This window comes from Thalassophryne amazonica, chromosome 10 (assembly GCF_902500255.1).
Source record: "Thalassophryne amazonica chromosome 10, fThaAma1.1, whole genome shotgun sequence".
Lineage (NCBI taxonomy): Eukaryota > Metazoa > Chordata > Actinopteri > Batrachoidiformes > Batrachoididae > Thalassophryne > Thalassophryne amazonica.
Genome location: NC_047112.1, coordinates 1,019,857 through 1,032,203, shown reverse-complemented (window position 1 = coordinate 1,032,203; position 12,347 = coordinate 1,019,857). Strand labels below are relative to the sequence as shown.

The 12,347-nt window shown below is 43.5% G+C and overlaps 1 protein-coding gene across 6 annotated transcripts in view; it reads right to left on the bottom strand.

Moving 5' to 3' along the window:
* Positions 1–2,770: 2,770 nt before the first annotated feature.
* LOC117518201 (polypyrimidine tract-binding protein 1-like) overlaps positions 2,771–12,347 on the bottom strand; it is a 131,854-nt gene continuing 122,277 nt past the window's right edge. For 5 of the 6 annotated variants that reach the window (XM_034179261.1, XM_034179262.1, XM_034179260.1 and 2 more), the window contains 5 exons: positions 7,611–7,644; positions 4,614–4,706; positions 4,069–4,285; positions 3,918–3,995; positions 2,771–3,824 (listed from right to left, as the gene is read on the bottom strand). In XM_034179261.1, coding sequence (XP_034035152.1) covers positions 3,692–3,824; positions 3,918–3,995; positions 4,069–4,285; positions 4,614–4,706; positions 7,611–7,644 — 555 coding nt within the window. In that variant the 3' untranslated portion in view covers positions 2,771–3,691. Of the gene's footprint in view, positions 3,825–3,917; positions 3,996–4,068; positions 4,286–4,613; positions 4,707–7,610; positions 7,645–12,347 lie in introns of those variants that run through there. The other variant, XR_004562921.1, reaches the window with a different exon arrangement.

Sequence of the window (12,347 nt, the reverse complement as noted above, 5' to 3'; positions counted from 1 at the left end):
GAACGCACAGGAAGTGAACAGAAGAAAGCCACCAATAAGAGCTTGAGTCAGACATCAGGACGTTCTGCTGCGTCTTGTCGTGGAACTCTGGGGTCCCAACTGTTACTCTGGAATCAAGAGCTAACGGGCACCTGACTGAGCCAATCAGCTTTTAGCAGGTACATTTACAATAAAAAAGTTGGTAGTGGAACAATCAACCAGCTCTTCACTCTCACAAGGATCCTGGAAGGGGCCTGGGAGTATGCCCACCCAGTCTACATGTGTTCTGTGGACTTGGAGAAGGCGTATGATTGGGTACCCCGGGAGATACTGTGGGACGTACTGCAGGAGTATGGAGTGACGGAGTCCCTTCTCTGTACTCACAAAGTGAGAGCTGTGTTCAGGTGCTCTGCAGTAAGTCAGACTTGTTTCTGGTGGGGGTTGGCCTCCACCAGGGCTACACCTTGTCACCAATCCTGTCTGTGATATTCATGGACAAGATATTGTGGTGTTGTTGGGGGGAGGAGGGTTTCCAGTTTGGTGGGCTCAGGGTCTCATCACTGCTTTTCGCAGATGATGTGGTCTTGTTGGCTTCATCAACCTGTGACCTCCAACACTCACTGGATTGATTCACAGCCAAGTGTGAAGCGGCTGGGATGGGGATCAGCACCTCTAAACCTGAGGTCGTGGTTCTCAGCAGGACACCAATGGATTGGCTACTCCGGGTAGGGAATGAGGTGAGTACCTTGGGGTCTTGTTCATGAGTGAGGGGACAATGGAGATTGAGACTGGCCGGAGAATCGGTGCAGCAGGGGCAGTGTTGCATTCCCTCTACTGTACTGTTGTGACAAAAAGGGAGCTGAGCCAAAAGGTGAAGCTCTCTATCAACTGGTCAATCTTCGTTCCTACTCTCACCTTTGGTCATGAGGGGTTTGGTCATGACCCAAAGAACCATATTGCAGGTATAAGCAGCCAAAATGGGCTTCTTTAGGACGGTGGCTGGTGTCTCCCTTAGAGATAGGGTGAGAAGTTCGGTCATCTGTGGGGAGCTCGGAGTAGAGTCGCTGCTCCTTTGTGTTGAAAGGAGCCAGAAGAGGTGGTTCGGGAATGGGCGCCTCCCTAGGGAGGTGTTCCAGGCACGTCCATCTGGGAGGAGACCCTGGGTAAGACCCAGGACGAGGTGGAGAGATTATACCTCCACACTGGCCTGGGAACACCTCGGGATCCCCCAGTCAGAGGTGGTTAATGTGGCACAGGAAAGGGAAGTCTGGGGTCCCCTGCTGGAGCTGTTGCCTGTCGTGGATAAGCGGTTGAGGATGAGTATGATGAATCTTACGGCTTTGATCAAATCTGACCTTTCAAACTTACAACTCATTGAAAAATGTAAACTTGGTATGTGGTTAATTTTCACTGTGGTGTCAAATTAATCCAAACATTCAAAGAGAAACAGGCTTTTGATTTGTAAAAAGCGCGGCATCATGGAGCATCTGTGATTTGTCTTTTAACATGCACACCAATAATCCCGTCATTACTCCGTTTAACCGATGAGCCACTCCTACTCCCGGCTGCAGAGTAAAGAGTCCTTTCCTGAAGTCTTACATGCCAAAGTGCTCCTAAAACCTCACGAACCTTTGAGTGAAGTGTTTCTGGACACGAATCACTGCCTGTGTGATAACGTGGCATTTCATCTGAGCATCAGGGCCACTAAGCGTTCAGCGCACTGGTGATGTGTCAGAAGAGATTCAACACGCAAAGTTTCACAGATTCATGACCGTGAGACTGATATGGAGTTACTGTGAGAAGGATGAGCATTAAGCTGAACCTCAGCCATGAACTAAAGCTTCTGACCTGTTCCTGAATGCATCACAACCACTTCAGTAACACATTTTATTTTGAAGGTGAGGTGAGCGTGAGATCAATGGAAGCTCGTTTCCACCAGGGGGAGCAGAGAACCCCTGGTGTGTGTGTTTTCATTTGTTACCTGGCTCAGCAGACGTGTGTGAAACATGTCAATATAAACTTCAAACTCCACACAGACTCGCCCCCTGCTTTGTCCTTTCAGATGGCGTTTGTCATGCGGTTCCTGTGAGTCACAGAGCTCCATGTGGGTTCAGTTGAGGAGCGTTTGAAAACAGAAGTCATGTTACTTTGTGCCTAAAACCTTTTTTTTTTAAATATTTCTAGCTGAGTTCTTCCTCAGTCACACGACATCCAGTCAAAGGTGTTAATGATTTAATGTTGCCAGTATGACGTAAAAACAGCCACAGATCACCGCCGCGTGCCCCTGCAGCACACGCGGAGAACACACACGCCAGGTCTATTTTCTAGAGGCCATGGTTCATGTAACGCAACACACCCATGTGGTGCGTTTTTGGGATGTGTCGCTCATGCTGCCTGTCTGCAAGGTTTTATCATGGACACCAAGATGAACGTGAACCGCTGTTTGCTGTGTGTTTCAGGAGTTATGATGAAATTATTTTCACCCCTTTTGACTGCTGGGGTTCACCACAACAGATAGACACAGATTCAAGATCCTTTGGAGCATCTAATCTGTTTCTGATCAAGCTCACCTGGTTAAGTCCTCCTCAGCCTCACGCTGCCCGAGCAAACAGGAGTTCCCCGTTGGTGTCGGTAAACCTGTGTCAAACCAACGTGGAGGTCCGTACCGGATCTGCTGCGGAAACCCCAAATGAAAAGGGATATGGCCAAAGAACCATTTTCTTATCATTCCTGAAACTTGGAAATGTGGGCACAGCATCACCATCAGCGCTTTAGGTCATGGTCTTTTTTTAATGGACATCCATCCTGAAGAGGCTGATGTGGGTGGAGCCCCACGCAGACACAGACCCGGGCTTTTTAAATGGGATCACTGAGATTCATCGTGTCAATTAATCAGCTTTTTCCTGCTGGTGAAAACCAGTTTCCGTGACACTTGGAATATCGATGCCACCAACCAAAGCAGCATCTTCTGTGACATCTTTGTGGACTGAGAACAATTTCAGGCCTGAAGGTACCAAACACATCCAATCTGAATATGCCCCGCCCATCCCGCGAGCCATCAACTTAATACAATTAAGTGCCTAAAAAAATAACAGATTCTTACAGGAAAAACAGTTCATTCAATTTTGTTTTTTTACTCCTTAAAACCAGAAACCTGAGGCAGGTGGATTTGCATCTTAAAGGCAGTTTTTGGTTTCAGCTGTAGTGGATCATAATGTTATAAATAAAGAAAACCAGAATACAAGATTCAATAACCACAAAAAAACAAAAACAACAACAACCAGCACACCTGCCAGTGCGCATCTGGGAACCAAACTAAGGCAGAATGCTGAGGAAGATTCAAATATGCTACAGTATCTGATTTGAATAAGACGTGATGCATCAGTGAAAATTCCAGGAAAGGACCCAGAAAACCCGCTAAAACTGAACCCGCTCACATGTTCCAAGCTACAGTAAAAAGAACAGGACCAAAGATAAAAGCGAGCGCATGTAAACTGTCTGAGGGGATTAAGGCACAGGGACGGGCTCAGCGCCTCAGCGTTCATGAGTAATGTTGCTGATTAACCTCAGAACTTTGTTTTTTTTTTTTTAAAGTGACCTCAGTCCCCAAAAACAACAACAACAAAAATAATAATAAAATAATAATTTAAGATTGATGGGAATGTTTGGAGTGCTGTGGACACCAGAGTCTGGAGAGAAGCATTCCACAGGCTCATATGGAGGACTTCGAGAAGGACACCCTCAGGTGATGGTTCTCTCCCAGGTCCTGGTTGTGGAAGTTGATCAGAGACTCGATGGCTTCCTCCACTGAACCAAGCTGGATCAGAGCCATTTTATGGTCCTTCCTGGAAGAGGAAAAGACGGTCTGAGTGGAACGAAGCAGCAGCAGGTAAAACAGGCAGACAGGACGGCAGGGGCTGAGAACTTGAGTAACTTACTGGAAGAACTTGAAGGCCTTGACCATGGCTCCTGAACTGGCAAACAGCAGCTTGAGGTCGTCCTCAACCACAGAAGGACTAAGAAGCACAGACAGACGGTTAGCTGGGTGTGAAAAGCTAAGTGAGGTTTGGTGGACTAGTCTGGACCTACGGGATGTTGGACAGGTGAAGGGTCGCTGAGGGAGGAAAGATGTTGGAATAGTTCTTGGAACCAGGCTTCTTGAAGCGGTGCAGAGGGGAGTTGCTGTAGTCTTTGGTGAGGCCCTGGTCCTCGTGGCCTTCGCGGGGAAGTTGGACAGTAGCGTGTTTGGACAGCGTGACACGCAGAGGCTTCCCGTGCAGCCGCTGGCCGTTCAGGTGACTCATGGCTGCAAAGAAACGCAGACTGAAATCTCAGCTAAGGTTTGCCAAAGGGCACGCGGAAACTCGTGCTCAGATCACTGCCACCCCGTTGGCTTCCCTCACTCAAAGTCATTCTCTAATCGTTCTGTGTTTTTCTCCGGATTTCTGGCTGTAAAAGTGACGATGTAGCTCACTAATTTTAACCATGAAGACATTTCGAAGTTTGTTGTGAATTAAGAAGCCAGTTTATTTATGTCATAAAACACAGCAAAGCATGGTCGCCCCTCCTTTTCTGAGTAGAGAGGCGGAGCCTGTTAGATGGCAGCGAACAAGAGAGATGACAAAAAGTGTTACCGAGCTGAGCCTGAGTGCCGTCAGTCATCTGAACCAGAGCGTTTTCCTTCTTGTTGAACAGAATCTTCACCCTCAACACGTCGCCATAAACACCTTAACACACAGGAAGAACAACATGACACGGGGACCGCCAGCGCTTCCACGGTGACCTACATCAGTCCTCATCTAAGCAGAATACTGACAGCAGCCTGCAAACCCCTGACCCTTCAAAACAGAGCAAATACATAAAAGAAAATAAAATTCATTTGTGAATTCAATTTGGGAACTGCTGAAAAGTTCATTCAATTGAGGAAGTTAAGGGTCAGAGGAAATTACACTGGCAGTTTACGCCGTGTAGACTGATGAATCATGGGAGTTCAGGCTAAACAAAGAAACCAGCTGATTCAGCACTGAGGACATGCAAAATGACAAAACCAGACATGCAAAAACACAATAAATGCAGCTCCAAAAACGACCTGACGCTTCATATTCATACAAACATTCAGCCAGCAGGGGGCAGAATCACTCTGGGCCGACCACTGCAAACAGAATATTTATCCAACCTTTCACACATTCATTTGACAAACAAGTTTTGGGGAATTTATTCTTTTGTGTTTTATAACATAAAATATATCATTGCTGCTTTTCTCATTCGAGATCAATTTGTATGATTTTCAAAACATTTACGCCATTTTAGAAACTATTTATCAAATGACTAAAAACCAGTCAAGCAAAATCAGGATTCTCCTAAATAGTTTGAAAAGAAAGTTGTTTTTTTCTGTCAGTTAAAAGCCAGATGACATTTTGGATTTGAAGAGGACCTGCAGGCTCTGGGACACTATGATAAACTTTCACAACTATTTTCACTCCATTTTAAAGACAAAAGGACACCTTTCATCTCTCCATAGGTTAAACTTTAAATAAGTAGCATCTGGTATGGTGGATATGGAAGGAAGCTCAGCTTCAAAGGTTTGTCCACGTGGTAGTCAGTGTTGAGGACCCCAGCTGGAGAAGGTCAATGACGCGCCCACGTGTCACCAGGCCAATGACGTCCACCTGTCACCAGGCTAAAGACGCGCACCTGACACAAAGCCAATGACATGCCCATGTTTCATTCAGGTAAGGACATGCCAATGTTTCACCTGTCTGCAGGAAATGTGGTTAATTTAAGATTTAGGAATGGACCAGTTGTCTGCTTGGGTGCCACCAAGGACCCAAGGTGTTTCCATGGTGTTGTGGATGCTGCAAAGTTCAGCACCAGCGCACGCTCCCAGGCTTCAGTTTATGGTAATAGTGACATTGTCCTCATGTGTTTGTATCATAGGGAATGTAATTTTCAATTTTTGTCCATTTCTGCCAGAATCCTTTAAAACCATCATGTTTTCCACCTGTGAAACATAGTGAAGATTCGTCCCATCTTGTCTATGGCTGATGCTGAGACCCTGAACCATGTGTTTATCTCTTCTAGATTGGACTACTGCAAAGTTCTATTTTCTGGTTTACTGCAGTCCAGCATTAGGGGTCTCCAATTGGTTCAAAATGCTGCAGCCAGACGTTTGACATGAAGCAAAAAGTTTGACCACATTACATCCATTTTGGCGTCTCTTCACTGGCTTCCTGTCCCAGTGAGGTCAGATTTTAAGGTTCTGCTACTAACCTATAAAATTATTCATGGACTGGTACCTCCCTACTTAGCTGACCTAATTAAACCTTACGTACCGGCCCGGGCTTTACGTTCTCAGGGTGCAGGACTACTTTGTGTCCCTAGGGTGAATAAGAAGTCTGTGGGTCACAGAGCTTTCTCTTATCGTGCCCCTGTTCTGTGGAATGATCTCCCTGCGTCAATAAAACGGTCAGATTCTGTGGAGACTTTCAAGTCCAGACTTAAGACGCACTTATTTTCCCTTTCATATGGCAGCATACTGGTACAGTTTTGTTTTACGCTTTTTACTCTTAATTCATTTTATTAGTCAACGGACTGCGACCTCAACTTTACCAAAATTCTGGGTCTTTTAGTGAAGTTTAGGGCTGGTGGCCGGCGATCACCTTAGTATTTCTTCTGTTTTTCTTGTAGTTTAATGCTGACAGTATTTTTGTCTTTCTGATGCCTGATTGTTTTTTCTCTGTTTAAGGTGCAGCTCCATCCACAGATGGGAGTTGTATTTGTGCTGGTGACCCTCCTGTCCTGTGCACCAACAGCATTTCTTGTATAGTCATCCGTGAATTGTTCTGCAATTTATGTCTGTATCAATCAATCAATCATTTTATATAGCGCCAAATCACAACAAACAGTTGCCCCAAGGCGCTTTATATTGTAAGGCAAGGCCATACAATAATTACGTAAAAACCCCAACGGTCAAAACGACCCCCTGTGAGCAAGCACTTGGCTACAGTGGGAAGGAAAAACTCCCTTTTAACAGGAAGAAACCTCCAGCAGAACCAGGCTCAGGGAGGGGCAGTCTTCTGCTGGGACTGGTTGGGGCTGAGGGAGAGAACCAGGAAAAAGACATGCTGTGGAGGGGAGCAGAGATCGATCACTAATGATTAAATGCAGAGTGGTGCATACAGAGCAAAAAGAGAAGAAACAGTGCATCATGGGAACCCCCCAGCAGTCTATGTCTATAGCAGCATAACTAAGGGATGGTTTGAGTCTTGTCTGCTTGAGGTTTCTTCCTCAGAGGGAGTTTTTTCCTTACCACTGTTGCTCTAGGGGTTGGTAAGGTTAGACCTTACCTGTGTGAAGCGCTTTGAGGCAACTCTGTTGTGATTTGGCGCTATATAAATGAAAATAAATTGAAAACTGAAATTTAAAAATACACAATGAGTTCTTTTCATTTTGAACCTTGACTTACACAAACAAGAGCTGCAAATATTGTGCCGTTTAAACCCAAATCAACACTCAGTTAAATCCAACAGGCACTCAATAAAACTTATTAAAATAAGAGGAAAAAACCTTGAAATTTAAATTCAGAAGGCAGTCGTCATGATAATTAAAATAAGATGCTAGTGGCAACATACCGAAGAGAATAAAGAGGCAGTGGGGCGTAACTCTCTTTATAAGACAGCAGAGAAGGCAACGGAGGGACAGGACAGGTAAAGGTGGGAGGGCAGGACAGGTGGAGGGTCCAAGGCGTTTCCATGGCAACAAATTAAAAACAGACAGACAAGTAAGGGGTCAATCAGAAGGTTAATTACCTTTGGACAGGTGGGATCAGATCATGTCAAAATAAAACGTACATATTCAGACATGTGGTTACATGTGATGCAGTGTGGAGATGCACAGACACGGGGCTCCACTCACCAGCTCTCCTGACAAGTTTCTTTGTCAACGTGTCAAAAGGAAAACAGTTCAACATTTTTTTAAGTTCACCTTTTAGCTTTGTGAACCTGAAATCAACATTAGCAAGGTTTGTAGACTAATCAAACCCAAACCCTCAGACTCTAGTTCTGTCACACATGTCCCATCATAGCACTGTGCGATAGGACAAAAATCTCATCCCAATAATGTGGTATGCATCACAATATAATACGTTTTATATTCCGTGAATTAATAGCTGATATTGTGGTGGACATAATTAAATATGTAATAGACATTGCGGACATAATTCATCATACCTGAATGAATGAATGAATGATTGAATGAATTCAGCACATAGTTTGACAACAACAACAACAACAAAAAAAACTCAGAACAAAATACTCAACAAAAACAACTTTACAAAGATCCCGTGTGGCCGGAAGGGTGAGGGCAAAAGCAAAGCTTATAAATGCCCTCCCCTTATACTAACCCCTTTAACAGAGACACTGACTCTTTGCAGTAGTTCGGATATTCAATTTCTCAAAAAACAAAATTCCTCTCAAGTTATAACTGGAGTCCCTCAGTTTAAACAGATCCTGGACATGTTGCAGCAGCAGTTTTTTACTTTATACATAATTTGTATTGTAATATAATCAACCAAGTCACAGAATTTTAGAATATGTAAACAAGCAAACAATGGATTCGTTGGCTCGCAATATGATTTATTACAAATAATTCTTATAGCTTTCTTTTGCACCAAAATATTGAATTAGTATTAGTTTAATATGCATTTCCCCAAACTTCAATGCAGTAGGTCATATATGGAACGAGCAATGAATGATAAAAAATACTTAAGTGTTGGGAAATTAAATCTTGTGCTTTATGAAAAATTGCAATGGCTTTTGACATTTTAGATTTACAAAACTAATATGCATTTTCCAGCGCAGTTTATCATCAATAACGACACCAAGAAATTTTGTATCAGTTACAGTTTCAATTTCATTTACTAATAAATTTCTGCAGGAACTCCTGGACTTTCCAGAATTTTGTAAAATTGTGGGAGGAGTGAGATTGGTCTGTAATTTGAAAAGACATGTTTGTCACCAGTTTTAAACAGTGGTATCACTTTCACTTTCATTCTGGAAGGAAATTTCCCCAGTCATTAGTGACAAGTTACAAATGTATGTGAAAGGTTAACAATACAATCGATAATGTTTTTATTGATTGTATGATTGATTTTATTGATTCACCTGATTGTCATTTGTGGTTAGTGTGTTCTGTGTTGTGCATTTGACAATGTGCGGAAGTGCAACTGCATCAACTGCCATGTTTTTGATAAGCTGTGCCGAGCTGGTTTTGAAGTGAGTGAATTTTTAATCTGACAAAATAAATGACATGCTGTTGCATTGTCAACATGGGAAACTGTCCCGTCTTTTTCCATCCATCACAATTTCCACAATATACAGTGTGTGTGTGTGTGTGTAAGTTTAAGTTCATTGTGGACTCACCAAAGCTTTTCTCCTTTTCTCCATGAATAGTATAATCCAGAGTTTTTACTCACAGAGCTCAACATGGAGCTCCGGTCAAAAGAAGACTACAGTCTCCTTTCCACCGAGCGGCCCAGGTCGGTATGGCACATTATTATCACTTTACCGAGGCGTTGCTAGGCCCATAGCGTAGGTTTACGTTGATGCTACCTGGCTATACCCGCCCACAGTAGCGAACGAGTATCGGCATACCCGCCTGCTGTTGTGTAAACAAATGACATCATAGCGCACAGCCCAAGAACTGTCCGCAGAGGAAAAGATGAAAAGGCGAAATGTGTTTTGGTCCCAATATGGATATTCCGGATGATTTTCTCATGGATAGTACGACAGTGAACAGCAGCCAAAGCAGCCAGCTTGATAAAGGACACACTGGCGACTTTGGAGAGCAGCGCGCTCCAGCTGACACGACAAAAGTTAAAGTGAGCCATCTTTTTATGTACACGTTTGCTGGGTGTCGTGTGTTTTGAAATGACATTGAATATTGTTAATATGATTCCACGTGTTGCGTATCTCAGTAAGTGATAATAATGCAAATAACATGCTGCTGTCGTGCAGTGTGCATTTTCTGAGTCCCTCCGTCCACGCCCAGTCGCCCAAAATGAGATATTCTCAGAAAATACACACCGCACGACAACAGCATGTTATTGTATTAGTATGGCACAGTCTGTAACTGAATGGCTTGGCTTGCATTTCCACTGCCAGCAGTATCCGTTTGTTAGATGTTGACATGCACGTCGGCCTCGCCCACTCCACATGGAGTCCATTAAAATTTTAATTACACTTTTTTGTTTTACTTTATTTTTGTCTTGGTGGATCATAAATGGGATTTATTTACATGGCGAGCAGAATGCTGAAGAGACGCCAGATGGCTGTAGCCAACGCTGGTGTAAATAAACTGATGCTTTCAACTTTTAAAATGTTATTTTTCTTGTTGGTGGGACAAATCGCCAGCGCCATCTAGTTCATGCTGAGAAACACCTGGAACAGACAAACACAGAGGGACGTCTTTAAACAAAAACAGGTTTATTCAGTAATTGCCACAATAAGGAAGTGTTTCCAGACAGTCTTCCAAAATAAGGGCGTCTTATGTGGACAACAGTTTCTGTCAGGCTGTGATGATGAATGCGACTGAAACAATGCAACAGATAAGCTAAGATTTTATATTTACTCAGTGGGTGAATGGTTTCTGAAACAGTACATGTTGGAACTGTATGAATGGCCGCATGAGGAGTGTTAACTTTAGTTGCTGAGCCAATCAATGGACAGCAGTGGGTTAGTGCCTCCCTTTTGTAACTGGTCCATAATTTTGGTACCCCAGGGGAAGTGTGCCAAAAAAGTGGGACGGTACGAGTCAGTTATTTTCGTATCCATCCCTAAATCTGAATGTGGAAATGCACAAAACAGCATTCCACACCGACCTGGGCCACTCGGTGGAAACGAGACTAAAGTGAGTTTTCTGACAACAGGCACGTGACTCATTTTTGGTCACTGCAATGGTTTTTAAAAAATGTTTTATTTTTCATGGGTGTCAGTTGTTTTCCAGCCATAGAAAATCAGTTGAAATGTGTTAATTATCCAGTGCGGCACACAAGATAAACCCAAACTGAAGGCTGTGCAAAATGAAGCATTTAAAACTGAGGTCACTTTGGCCACCATCTCTCTCTCTTGGAGTGCACATGAATATTGAGGAAATATGTCGTCATGCTTTTAGACTGCATCGATCTGCTCAAATCAAACATACATCAAAAGCAGCCCCACACAAGGGATGCTGAAGCAGGTGCACAGAAAGGTGTTTTCATGTCCAGTCTGCAGATCGGGCATGTTTTAACACGTATAATGTCCTCACAACTACCACCGTCGCATGTTGGCCTTACTGAGATGTGTTCACCCTGAGGTGATTGGTTTCACAAACACTTTAAAAGCAACCTTGTGTAAATTTTTTTTGCATGTCATTTTAAATGTTAAAACTAATTACAAAATTTGCATTTTCTATTAATAGCTATCGTCCTAAACAAATTAGGTAAAAACAAGTTGGCGCTAAAGGCGCTGCATTCAAATCAGAAGTGTGACGTAAGCGTGTGGGGGAAGCCATAAGCTCTTCACCTCTGTCACTTCTTACACGGACACCAAACAGAGTAATTTAACATTTTTTAAGCTTTTTTTTTTCTTGGTGGGTTTCTTTTCATCGTGGGAAGAGTCGACTGATGGCTGTGATAAACGCTGATGTGACGTTAATGAATGAGCCGCTGGGACTCTAAGTTAATTTTCTTGTTGTGGAACAAAACACTGGCGTTCTCTGGTTCAGGCTGAAAACACAGAGGATCGTCTTTTAAAATGCTACATTTCTTCAGGCTGTGATGGAATCCGACTGAAACAAACAGGTAAGATAAGCCTTTGTTTGAATGTACATGATGTTTCACGTTGGCTGTGGCTCACCCCGCAGTTACACACTTACTGAAGTCAAATAACGTTGGGACTGCATTGTCTTTCAATAAGCTATTTTGGTTTCAAACCTATTCTCAGTGGGACAAGTGAGAAATTGTGGGTCACAGTCATGTTTGTGGCTGTGTCTATAAGTGAAGGAGTCAGACTATTTTTAAACAAAAATATAAATCACCGGCCAAGTCACAGACACAGAGAGGCTGTTGGTGAGCGTCACACTGATCGCACCTGAACTATGTAAATGAACTGCATTTATATAGTGTTTTTCCAACTACATCAGCTGTTCAAAATGCTTTACACATCAATGTCAAGCTGTTGCCATACAAGGCGCCCACTAACCGGGAGCAACTAGGGGACTAAGGACCTTGCCCAAGGGCCCTTAGTGATTTTCCGGTCAGGCTGGGATTTGAACTGAGGATCCTCTGGTCTCAACTACGCCATCACCATCTGAAGTCGTACATCAAGCAA